This window comes from Platalea leucorodia (genome assembly GCF_965183815.1).
Source record: "Platalea leucorodia genome assembly, chromosome: Z".
In the NCBI taxonomy this organism is placed as follows: Eukaryota; Metazoa; Chordata; class Aves; order Pelecaniformes; family Threskiornithidae; genus Platalea; species Platalea leucorodia.
Genome location: NC_138858.1, coordinates 37,182,986 through 37,196,321, shown reverse-complemented (window position 1 = coordinate 37,196,321; position 13,336 = coordinate 37,182,986). Strand labels below are relative to the sequence as shown.

At 44.5% G+C, this 13,336-nt stretch overlaps 1 protein-coding gene across 1 annotated transcript in view; it reads right to left on the bottom strand.

Moving 5' to 3' along the window:
* The window catches only part of SH3GL2 (SH3 domain containing GRB2 like 2, endophilin A1), a gene marked incomplete at both ends in the record, with an annotated part of 103,610 nt that extends 91,186 nt beyond the window's left edge, over window positions 1–12,424 (bottom strand). The window contains one exon of the mRNA XM_082337588.1: window positions 12,380–12,424. Within this exon, the coding sequence (XP_082193714.1) occupies window positions 12,380–12,424 (45 nt within the window). The remainder of the gene's footprint in view (window positions 1–12,379) is intronic.
* Between the last annotated feature and the right edge of the window lie 912 nt (window positions 12,425–13,336).

The following is a 13,336-nucleotide window of genomic DNA, read 5'->3' as shown; positions in this document are numbered from 1 at the left end:
ACTGATTTATCTACCTTTTAAATATTATGTTTAAAAATTAAGAGCCATAGTACGCTGTTTTATAATTTAGAGCAGTTGTTATCGGCAGCACCCGTGTTGTTTAAGAATAAATAAGGTATCAGGACAAACGACAACCTTTCCAGCCTGCAAACCAAACACATTATTTCAGTAGAGCCAAGGAGTCACAATCATAGTCACAATGAATGAATTGCTTACGTCCCAGCTCCTTGGTGACATTGAGATGGTGCAGAGGAAACTAGGCCCACAAACCCTGCCAGAAATTCCTCAGATGTCAAAGGATGGCACAGAGAGAGGCAAAAGTCGCTTTTTCCTCCCTCCTGGCCACTTTGCAGCAGAGACGTGGGAAGAGAAATGGTTGAAGCAGAGTGCACTGCAGAGTTTTCCCTGTTGGCACAGGCTGGGGAGAGTTGTGGCAGGAAACAAAATTGCTGTAACTATGCTTTAATTTATTTTTTTCTTCCCTCCCCCTGCCTCCCTCATCCCTGGGCTTTTTTGTCAGGGAGGTAGGTTTATCTATGATAGGATAGGACTCAGTTCCTCTACCTTGCCCTCAAGGCTTCCCCACAGCTTATTACTTCCTTCTTCAATGTACAGAAGGTAGCCTCCAAGGCAAGCCCATGCAAGCAAAAATGAGGCAACAACACTTCAAAGCACTCTCAGCTCTCACCTGGGAATACTAAGGAGGAAGTTGGCATTAGCTCATCCATGCTTATTCATACTGCTAAGTTTCAACATTGCCCATCTTAAATCTATAACCACAAACCCACTCTCAATGGGAACAGTGGAGACTTCAAGCCAGAAAATGGACACCCCAACCAATTGCTGACTTCTGACAGTGATACTGCCACAGTGTGCTGTCCAACTGTGACCACTTGCATGATGTTGCATTAGAGAATAGAAGAAACAATAAAAGAGTCATAATCTTCCTCACATGCTCTTCTGTTAAGTCTTCAGTGTAGTGCTAATAAAATTCCTAAAACACAGCATGCAAAGTTACGACCTGGTCCCACTCTTCCCTCTTGCTGGCTCTCAGCTACCTGCTCTTTCACATGTTCTCAAAAGCCCTAAGATTCAAGTAGGTTTTGCCTCTGGCTCAGCCATCCACAGGGTTGTTACTCATACTCCTCATCTGGTCTTCATTCTTTAACAAAATCTCATTTGATATGCATGGCTTCTCCCCCAGCTGCTTAATTTACCTTCCCAAATTTAATTTTATTGCAAGAAAATGAATATAGCATTTAAAGGAAATAAAATTCTCAGTACTAATATTTTACAAAGGTTTGAAAGAAATATCAGAAGGAAATCAGGGAAAAAAAAGTCTACAGCAGTGAATCTGTCTAAATTCTTGTAGATGAAGAAGTTTCCCTGGACACAACTGTAGTTAATCTGAAAACACAAATGAGAAAAATATGGAACTAGAATAGTCTGTTTTATTGCAGCTTCATTAAATTTTCACATCTCTCTTGCTCCAATGTGCTGTGCAAGAAGAGAGAGAAAAAGTCCTTCACAGAATGCAAGTGAGCAAGATATAACAGTACCATGTCTGCACGTCTCTAGAGAATCTCCCAAACCTGCTCAGGAAGACTGCAGGCTTTTTACAGAAGTTGCTAGAAATGCCATATAGCTGATTTTAATGTATGATTTGGAAAGTGGTTTTGTTCTCAAGATGAGAGGAGTAAATCAGCAATTACCCTATCATAGCCAAAATTACAGCAACAGAAATGACAGTAAGACCAGCCCTTGGACATCACTGAATTTTCTCCTATAGTTTGGCAGATATTTTCATATTTAAGTCCATCCACATTCCAATTTGTTTTCAGCTCAGCCTCTTATTTTATTATTAAAATGGATTCTGCAGGGGTACCAGTAGGCCCCAGTCAGAAACTCAACCCAAGCATGCTCGGCTGCTTTCTTGGCCAGCACATCCAGGATGTTCATCAAGAAATAACAACAGCCAAAACCCCAGCTCCTGGAGCTGAAGCTTTCTAGACCTTAAGTGCCACAAACACGCATATGTCCAGAGATTAACAGTGATATGGGGAAGGAGGATATATAATTTAGTCACTTATGCTAAGCACTGAGCAGCACAGAGCAGAAGGATAGGTCTTTTTCTAAAGATATACTGAAACTCTTATTTTAGAGTCTGCACCAATGCTTCCTCACATTAAAGTAACAGAGTCTTCCCTCTACATCAGGGTTATGGAGAAGCAAGATAAACTGGGACAATCTTGCCTTTAATCATGAAAAGCCATATATCTCTATAGCTGGTAAATCTGTTAACCGCATTTTGCCTTTGCAACCTAGCCAGGCAGTTTCAGTCACTGACAGCACCTCAGGCCCCAGTGCAGATGTCATGGCGTTGCACAGAGCCCCAGGAATACGTTAACACAGAGCTCAGTTTCTGCCCAGGACAGTTTTGAACTTCACTGAACTGTTTGAACGAGTCAATGATTTGAAGCAGGCACTTTGCTGATCAAAACCTAGCAGACCTTTTGGCAGTCAGCGCTGGGGAAACTTTCTACGTGCACAACATAATGACTCTGCCAGCCTGCTCAGGACAGCAAACTCTCCCTAGGGGAAGGAACGAGCACCTGAGTCATGAAGAGCTTATTTTCCAGTGACTGCCCAGCAGGTTTTGTTAAATCAGAGCAGCGTAGTAGTATTTCCTTTTCCTTATTCTTTCTCCTCGAGACAGGAAACCTGCAACAGATGGGGTCATCATCTTAGAAACAATGTTGGCTTTTCCTCTCCTTAATCACATTTAGTTCCACGTATACTGATGGACACCATTAAATCCACACTGACCTCTTCAACCCACTGGTATTATTTAGCCTGTATGTGTTTTGGGAACACTGGTCGTCTTTTCTCCTGGGCTGGAACAATACACAGTATCACAGTGTTCAGATCAGGAACTGAGGATCCTGGATACAGTAGGCTAATGAAGCAAGAAATAGCAGGTGCTGTCTTCATTCACTAATACCTGCCGTTTCTTCTGCCTCTAGTCAAGAATTACCCATACATACCGGAGCACAGAATTTGCCTCTGCTAAGTTTTCAAGGATTCATGTTGAGGACCTCCCCACTCTTTCATCCTCGTTCATCTTCCTTTTGAGTATCTTACTCCCACCCATCTTTACAGTTAAATAAAAACCAGAATGCTCTCCAGAGAACACCAAAAGTTCTACAGTCTATTTCAAGCATTACAGTTTTTTTGGCCATCAAAATGCAGCCATTCTGAAACATGCCAATCCAGACCTTTGAGGAGGGATGTGACATCTGTGAAAATCACAGGTTCCAAATCACCCTGACTTAAATTATTTTGAATTACAACGTTGCAGAACAAAGAAAAGAAGTTATATATCTTTCAATATCAGGTATTTGTGGCTCTTACTTTAGTAAGAGAATCCCATTCCTACCATGCAAAGCTTAACTTTTGCTGCCTTGTGCCCTTTTTGTAGCAGTTTACATAGGTAAAACAAACCAGACAAAACTGACAGAGGAAAATACATTTTTTTTGCATAAAAAAGTTACAGATCTACATTATTTATCTAAGCTTGCGTCTGCTTTCAGCAATTAAGTCTTCGTCTCCTCCAGAAACTCACATTTTACCTGTCTATACTTAAGACAGGCCAGATGGATGGCATATTATGCCATAATACTATTGCCAGCAACAGTCGTATCAACTTCTGACAGTGGTGGATTTGCCTCATATATGGCAAGATGTTTTTCAGCACTTTTGTGGAAAAGGAAGGCAATTTCCCCACCAGCCTCAGAGCAATATGGTCATATTTTAAAAACCAAATTCGGACCATAAATATTAGAGGTACTGTAAGATCCAGCCATCCTTCCTTAGAGACAGACTTTTGTTTCTTAATGCTAGTGAAAGGCTCCCTAGATGATGGAGTCTAATCAGTAAACGATGTACGCGTGTGGTTATTGTGCATGTCAAGGCACATTTCCACATTCAGATGTTTTGGTTCCTAAAAATATCTCCATATAGTTGAACCTTCCTCATACCTCTGCTGTGTTTTAGAAGTTCTTATTTCCTTTCATAACAGTAGAAAGTAAAGTCAAATTCCATCCGTTCCTGGCCAACACAAGGAATGGGATAAAGCAACCAACAGAAAACTCAATTAGGACCTGCTCCTAAGTACTGAAACCTCCTTTCACTTCAAATGGAGCAAGACCGAGGTTTAACTAACTCTGTTTGGATGCCAAAGATAGCATTCCTAGAAAAACACAAATTCAGCTGGTGAATTAGTTGAGAAAAATACACTAACTGGTCATCTCTAATGCCTCGTCCAGATCTATGCAAACATTTTCATTCCAATGGAAGGATGGGGCTTAGTCTGCTGTCCTCAGATCCCTTTCCAAACAAAATAAATTAAGTTGAAAAGCTGTTCTTCTACTGGCAGAAAGACATCCATCCATTGTTGAGTAATACTTGTAAAATTGCAGCACTTCAAATGCAGTCCTTAGATTACGATGCCATACCTTTCCAAGACAGACAAGCTCTAAGTGACTCATCTGGAAAGACAAACACTATTTTTTGACATTTGTACCTTACGATTATTAACTCAATTTGCTGCATCTAGATTGATTTTGCATGAAAAGGAATTTTTGGCACATACCTTGAAGGGTGAAAATTGTACAGACTGGAAAAGAACTCGGCAAAAATATCTAATTGGCTAGTGCTGCTTAAAAGAGCAAGTCCTGTTAGTCTATGGAAAGTCGTAACAGATGAAATCAAGAATAATTTTCAGAAAAATTTTCTTTCTAGGAAAAAAAACAACCAACACAAACCTTCATTTCTTTTGGAACACGTTCTGTTATTACCCTGTTTTGTTGTGGTGGCACTCTTCCCCACAGAAGCAGAGCAGAAGTGATGTCCAGTGCTCAAGGACACTTTAAAATGGAACACAAATTGTGTCCTCAGTGTTACTGCACAACACTAAGTGGATTTCTTAACACAAAGGTGAAAAACAAGCCCTATTTCAAAATGTTTAGATAAATTGTTTCCACATTTAAAGACCTTTTGCAGCCAGTAAGAACTGGAATTTAGGCAATCAAAAAAATAACAATTGATAGATAACTAACACAAATGATTAAAAAATCAAACTGAAATCCACAAAAAGATGAAGAAGGCAGAGGAGGATATAAACATTTTAACAGCGTAAATCGCTCTTCTGCCATCAGAGTAGGGGAAAAAAGAGGGGGGAAGCCAAAATTTTTCTCTATTTTAGAACTTCTGCTTACAAAGGATTCAGTATAGTATCCCCATTTGACAAAAACATACCCAAGGAACATATGACCAAAACACAGACCAATGGAAATCACATCAATATGATACCTGCTGTTTTGCTGACAATGAACCCATCTAATGGCACCTACCTATTTTGAAACAGATGTGGATTCACTTCACCAGCCCTTCCCTGGTGACAGGCCCATTAGCCAAATCAGTGGCTGAATTTCTCCTTCTTTCAGGAGGCCCTCTGGCATCACACCAAGCCACCTTTACAGACTGCCACTAGCAAGGTTACACTGCTGCTGCCTCAGCAGCACCTTTGCTGTGATCAAATAACATCCCTTCTTTGGTGGGGGAATAGTGATGGGCAAAGAAGGTGAGAGCAAACTGCTGCCCCTCAGTGTGACCCATGCGATGCTGCAACAACTACTTCAGCCCAATTTCAGGCTACATAATAGGAAATTTTTTTAAATGTTATTTAGTTATATAGATATGGCCTCCATCATGGGCACAAGATCATCATCAATATTACATCAATTACAACTACATATCCATGAATCACTCTGTCCAGGTCTGCCAAAGTGGTTTCCATCCACAAACAAACTGAAATTATGCTGAACTTCAAACAGCCACTTCTTATTTTTTATTTTCTCTCATGCAGGTCTATAGACCCTCCACAAAAGGAAACCTTGTGAAAAACATTAGCACAGTAAATATGAATTTTCGCCTTTTTTTCTCTGCTTCAGGAGAGAAAAGGAAAAGTTATTTTAATTCCTATCACTTCTATGACAGGTTGGATGGATTCCTGTGACATGTGCTACAACCTCAGGTTTAAAAAAAGCTACTATTTTGTCTGTAAGATTAAGTACAGGATTAGATAAGCACTGAAGGCTAGGTAATTCTGCTGTGGCAAAGATCATCGCCATAATACCATGCTGTAGCTCAGTTTTCTTTTCTCTGCATACCTCCTTATATTTAAGAGAGGATCAGCACCACCACTGTCCATCAGGGACCACTAAGTGAGAAGAAAATGAGGACCAGAGTCACAGAAGTTGCTGGAAAGCAGCACAAAGCAAGACTTTTTAGTTCCAGGAGAAAAGGTTGTTGGAAGGATGCTTTGGCTGCCCCTGAGGGTACCACAGAGTTTCACTGAGAAGAGGGCCATGGGCCTGCTTCATGAGGGCACTTCCCACCAAATGCTGTCCATTCACAACTTCTCTTCAAATGTACTCACAGAGTGGCAGGAGTTCCTTGTGGCCTGCAAAGCAGATTTTCAACTCCTTCCCTCCTGTTGAGCTTTTAAATGTCAAAGACTTCACTGGCACACTACTAGGTGATGATAGTGTTCAAGCTCCTCAACCCTCCATTCTCCACAACAAATGTGTAAGACCACCCCAGCACCTCCCTTACATTTGCACTTGACAGCTATGTAAAACTACAGAATCTTCTGCACAGTAACCTCTGCAAAATCTGCTTCAGCTAAACCTGTTTACGCTGCTTCAGCACTTTTATGAAGCATGCCATCAATCAGTATGCTACTCACAAGGGCACATTTAAACCCTAAAGACACTGTTTTGCATGAATGACCAAGAGCAGCCAGTTCTTCCTTGCTGTGTAATACTTCCAGTGAAGATGAAAGTCAAGATATAAAACAAAAATCTGATACGGGCTGTGTTTTGAGCATAGCATCCACAGACATTCTTTGCCTCCACAGATCACAGGGAGAAAAATTGCAGATGGGTGTCAATCAGTGCTCCAGCTTTATATATACATACATACATACATACATAAAAATGGAAACTGCATATATCAGGTGGAAAGATACTGCAATGACAGATGCTTGAGAAATCCTCCCCAAAAAACAAGCCATTATCTTTTTTGTACACAAAGCAGTGGTTTTTTCAATTAGATTTAGAAACAGCGTTAGAAACTAGAGCAGACTGTTTAAGCCATACACAGTATCCAACTAAAGGGCAATTTAGATTAAGGTCAATTTTTCACCCTTTTAATTATGTAATATCAATAAAAGGACGCATGGGAATGATGCCAAATGTGAATACTGTATCTGGCAATCAAGCTGGGGTGCACAAACAGAAGGAATTTCCCTACCTGCTGCGGAAATAATTCCGTCCACAGCTAAGTAAACATTTTTTTCTAAAAACAGTCTTTATTCCCAGATCAAAAAATTGCTCCTTTTCCTTGATCTCAAAATGTACCACTCTGCACTGAGAGAAACCAACAGACTGCTGCTGGTACATGGCTCTTGAGGAGAGGTTTCTAACAGACAGTTTGAGCACTATTCTCAGAGCCACACTGCCTTGCAAACAGCTCTCTTTCCTCTTTCCTCCACCTGCTTGCAAGTTTCCACACCACAGCAGGAGGGACCTCTTTAAGTCCAACATAAGCAACGCACAGTGCACCAGCCACACTAGGACTAGCGCTGTCCAACTCCCCAGACCAGCTTACACACATACCTTTACATACATGGGAACTGACCATAATTTAGTGGGTAAGGCTGAGAGGAAACATGGAAGGAGACAGGCAGACCCGTTGTGAGTCCAGCTTCAATCACAGTCAGCTGGAAAAGACAGGTGAGGTGCCCTCACTGGAAAAGCCTAGATGGCAAGCACGCACAGGTCCCACTCCACACTGCGGGACAGTCAGGAACATATTATGAATATGGGGCTTGACCGGGATTTAGGAAAACACTGATATCAACACGTCACTGTCCACATTCTCTATCAGTATGAAAGGAATGGTAACAGTTGGTTACTTGCAGTTTGAGAGTTTAGCAAGTGTAGAAAGCATGTTGTGTATAAAGGAGGATTGCTTCACGTATTCCAATGAAAAATATTTTACACGCTTCTGACCAGGGAATTTAAAAAACATTCAGCTAGATGAACCACAATATAAAAATCATTTGACAAGGAGATTAATTTCCATCATACTCACACTCCCACTGATTTCAATGGAACTGCTTACAAGTTCATGGTGATGCACACACTCAGAAGGTTTGCTGGATCCATGCTAATAAGCAGACACTCTTCCAGCACGCTTTCAAAACAGATTATCAACGTTTTCAAACTCTGCCTCAGCCCTAATGTGCTCTTTTTTGCAAATGAACCTATGTAGGCAGATTTGAACCAATGCGGCATCCCTGTGAAGCCCACAGGATTTTGTGCTATGTGGATAATAGCATAGCAATCCAGGAGTCTCATTTGCTTCTTATTAAATATTAGTGTCAGCCTCTTACTGTGCACTTCACAGGCTGCCTTGTTAAAGAGGGAAGCATGGTACTTTCCACCTAAAGGTCAGGGCATGTAAGAAGCTACTGACAACTATGAGTGGAGTGGAAGTCATTCCTTCAGCTGTTTCTTTCAGTAATAAACCTGTTTCTCTATAAAACTGTATAAACTGGTGACTTCTGTCTTGCTGTTAAGGTAAATTAAATCATGTTGTATAAAAGCAGAACAGAGTGGTAGAAAATAAATCATATTACAGACCTTTTGGTTCAAATCACCACATTCGGACTGCTATTTAAATGTCAGTCACATTTGTCCAGTGGTTCCCAGGGGAACCTTGGATTTGGCCATTCCCAGCATTTTTCTTCATTTCTTTCCCTATGAAATTATTACTTTCGGAAAGCTTAGTTTTGACTGTGCCTCACAAGAGCCATGTTATGCAATAATGCAGTCATGTGGAAACAAAGCTCATGCTATTTTAAAACAACTCTGTTCAAATGCCCCAGACTGTCAAATCTGTATCACCCAAAATGATTCTGGTGGTTTTAAAACTGTACACAAACTTGTAGGAAGCAACAGTCTCTCCGTCATACTGACATAGCACTAATGGGAGAGGAGTTTGCATGCCTAAATAAAAAGGGACCATTTGGTGGCACAGCACTCAGTTGCCCATTTCTGGAAAAACACTCTTTGGAACAATCTTCTTAGCTCCAGGATGTCTGACAGATTTGCAGCAGCACAGTTAACATTCAGATGGGGTTATGCCTCCTTCTTAGGTGCTCTGTGGGTAATAGTAGTAAATGAATAACCCAACCTGCTCCATACTTGTCAATCTAACATCTTGTAATTCTGCATGAATGTCACGACTTCCAGACTCCCCCTCCTTTTACAAACTCAGAAATATTTCTTCTAAACTTTATGATGCTGCACAGAGGTAAAACCATTAAAATTTTTCTGAAAGGCAAAAGGGTGAACACTCCATTCATTCCAGAAGGAGCAAAGTTTCCTCCTGCTTTTCAGTGACTCACTGCTGTTGCAGTTGGCGCACAGAATTTGACAGGCATTAAGTTCTTCAGCGTGGCTTCTAGTAAAAAAACAGAACAGCAGTATTTCATGCAGGTTAGTTTGACATTTTACAAGTCAAAAAATGATGAATGAAAACAAAATGCTTACGTTGTATAAAACAATCCAGACATGGAAGTCACGTAATTTTAAGTTGTGCTACCAAAAACAGACTTCTGGATGAAAGAAAAACTTTTTTATAACATTTAAATTGTGCCACAAATCTTTATACTTCTAACTGGAACTGTATTTTGTATTAATAGTATGCTACACTCATAATCATAAACTCTCTGTGTATAAGTGGTACTAATGTTACAACAAGAATAATAGCATTAAAGATAGAAAGAAATTAAACCAGAGACTTCAAGACTTTACAATGCTAAGATGGGTTAAAGGACACAGCAACCTGAGAAATAACCTGAAATTGTTCCTGGTATGATTTAGGACTCTATTATGACAGCACATCAAACACAAGTTCTTACGTGAATAAGAACCAAAGGAATAATTCAGAAGTTTTAAAACTTCCAATTTGTTTGGTTCTCTCTGGGGAGCTTTATTCATACTGGCAATGTCAATCCATATTTCACCTGGGGATTAATCCCTAGTCAAAAGGATTACTCCCTAGAGTAAGGTCAGCACGACTAAGTCCCGGATTTCTCACTCATACTGAAAACAAGCCAATAAACAGATCAGACTTGCAACCTACTTATGAGTCATTCTCATACATGAATGTGTCTTCGTGGCCTGCATACAAAAAATCTGTGAAAGTTAAGGCTGGGCACAAAAATCCCTGGGTCATCTGATGTCAGGCTGCTAAATCTGGCATCAGAAACTTAATATTTTGGTTCCAGCCAGCTAAAACTCTTCCTTCCTTCTACATGACAGTATTGCTGACAATCAGTGTGAGAGTATCGTCTGAAGGACAGAACAGCATGCACAGACCTTTCACACCATGCTCCCTCCAAAAAAGATGTTTACCTCTTTTGCTGCGGAGGCAAACTCATTAGCTTACAATAATGGAGAACTGAGACTTCTATTATTAAAAAGTGAACTTCAGCTTGCCTGCTTCTTAAATGGGGATGACACAGACACGGTAATTGTTATTTTCGGTACCAGGGCTCAGTGCAGCAATGATGATTCCTGGGCTTCTGGTAGCACTGTAGGTAGCAGGGGGAGAAATAACAAAGTAGCAGCAGCAGATGGGCACTGCAGGATGGGCTCAGGCACCTTGAACTGCTCCTTACTGCATCCGTCACGAGTATAGCAGGTTTCTTGTGAAGCTTATTCTACCAATGATGCAGCACAATGTGGTATGAAAGGTGAGACACAATGTCATTCGATGCCTGCATGGGCCCATGCAGGACTTGACATATCCCATTGCAGTCAGCATCATAACAGGTATTGGTGTAACTGCAAGGCACTGAGAATCAGAATTTGGACGAATTCTTGTATTAAGAATCATTCTTTCAGGAACATTTCCCCACAGTGCAACAAGAGATGAGATGAAAGAGATAAGATGGATGAGAAAGGGAAAAATGCAGGTGTTGAAAAGCGTAACAGCTGCTGTATCTTGCGTGCCTGCACCTACAGACTGCTCGCAGTGACCAAGATTGTTACCTGAAGATGCCTGCAATGATGATTAGTAGGAAATAAACAGGGATTTTGTATTTAGTTGCAAACAAACAAACAAAAAAAAGGCACATTACACTGGTCTTGGTCTCAAATCTCTACAATCAAAGAAATTTCCCTGACTTCTATGAAACCATTTTAGATTTATCCCCAGAGCACGCTGAGTCAGAACCTGATTCAGAAATTGTACCCTTATGGACTGTAACACACAGATTTTGTATTATGAAACAACTCGAAGACTGGTGAAACATCCACCCTGACCTTCCTGCAATATCACAACATGCCTAAAGCAACAGGACCAAACCTCATTATTCAGATTTCAGCTGTACTGTGGAGCCAGAAAACAAAAAAAACGGCTCGTGTTTATTGCTGATTTACAAAGTCAGTCTGAGCAAACGCCGATGGCAACACGGTGCAAAGCCCTCGGTAACGAAGGTCGGAGGCCCACGCCGGGCATCTGCCCCAGCGGCCACCCCCGCTGCCTCGAAGCCCGCTCCGTGCCCGCGCTGGCCCCGCGGGGGCAGCCCAGGACCTGCCCCCGCACCCCGGGGGCACCTGACCGCCTGCCGCAGCGCGGCTGGAGCCGGGGGGGGGGCCGGGGGAGATGCGGCCGGACGGCGAGCCCCTGGCCCTACGCACGCGTGGACCCTGCAGCCCAGGCACGCACGGAAACCCGCGCACTCACGCAAAGCCGTGGAGACCCGTGCAAACCCGCCCACACCCGTGCACATTCCCGCACCATACACACTCCTACACGTTCATGCAAACCCGTGAACCACTCGCGCACCACGCACGCCCGCGCATCATGGACACCCGTGCACACTCACGCACCCCCGTGCACGCTCACACATCGCGCACACCCGTGCACTACATGCGTGCAAACCCACTCACCTCGCACACCCGTGCACACGAACGAAAACCCGTGCGCACTGGTGCACAACACACACCCGTGCACATGCGTGCATACCCACGCGCACGGGTGCACTACGCGCACCCGTGCATGCCCGCGCAGCCGGGCGCACGGCGCGCAGCCGGACACAGCCCCGCACCACGCACCCCCCGCACCCCGCAGCCGAGCGCCCCGCCGAGCGCCCCGGCGCGCAGCCGGGCACCACGCACCCACGCGTGCGCCCCCCGCGCGGCCCTGGCCGCCGCGGGGGCGCGGGGGGGGGGGGCGGTACCTGGGTCGCTTTGTGGAACTGCTTCTTGAGCCCGGCCACCGACATGGCGAGGGCGGCGCGCTGCAGCCCAGCGCAGCCGAGGGGAGCCGAGGGGCGACGCGGGGGTCCCGCCGCCGCGCAGCCGGGGCACGCCGCCTGCCCGCCCGCTCGCCTGCCCGCGCTGCCCGCGCTGCCCGCACCCGCGCGCCCGGCGGAGGCTGTGTCAGACGGCGGCGGCGGCGGCGGTGCGGGGGCGCCGTGACGTCAGGGCGGGACGCACCGCCTTCCCCCGGGCGCGCGGGGCCGCCCCTCGCCGCCGCCGCCGGTGTCGGGGCCCTCGGCCCTGCCCGCCGGGCGCGGAGCTCGGCCGCGCCTCGGCAGCGTCCCCCGGCCCGGCGGGGTGCGGCTGTCCCCGCGGGGCATCATCCGCGGGAGCGGGCCCGAAGGTCAGAAACTGGGGGAGCGGCAGCGAGGAGAAGAGGGGAGAGCAGTAGCGGAGGGGAGGTCACCGTGCTCCGGATACCTGAGGGAACATTTGTAGCCGTACCGGCTTGGTCGGGCCCGATGTGCCTCGGACCACAGCTGGCAGTCGAACCCCGGCTGATTGGCATCCCTCAACAAGTGCTTTTTTCTTCTCCCGTCGAAATGTCATCAACGTGTAGAAAAGCAAATCTAAAGCCTGTCCGTGCTAACCTGCTGCTGTGGCTGTTGGCTTGACGGTAAAAGCCTAGAACCCAGATAAAAGTCAGGTACTTCAGCAGTTCAGCCTTATAAATACCAGCAGAACAGTAATTAACAATTACTAGGCTCTGTGAGAAAAAGCCTAAACGATGTGAGCAATGTGATCCAAACACAACGATCCTTCCCTGCAGGCTGGACCGGGCACTGTGTACGTGTGCTGCAAATGAGCACAGGCGAGAGGCGCGCTGGCAAGAAGCTCTTCTCAGCTGGTTGAAAGCAGCCGTGCTATGTCGGCTT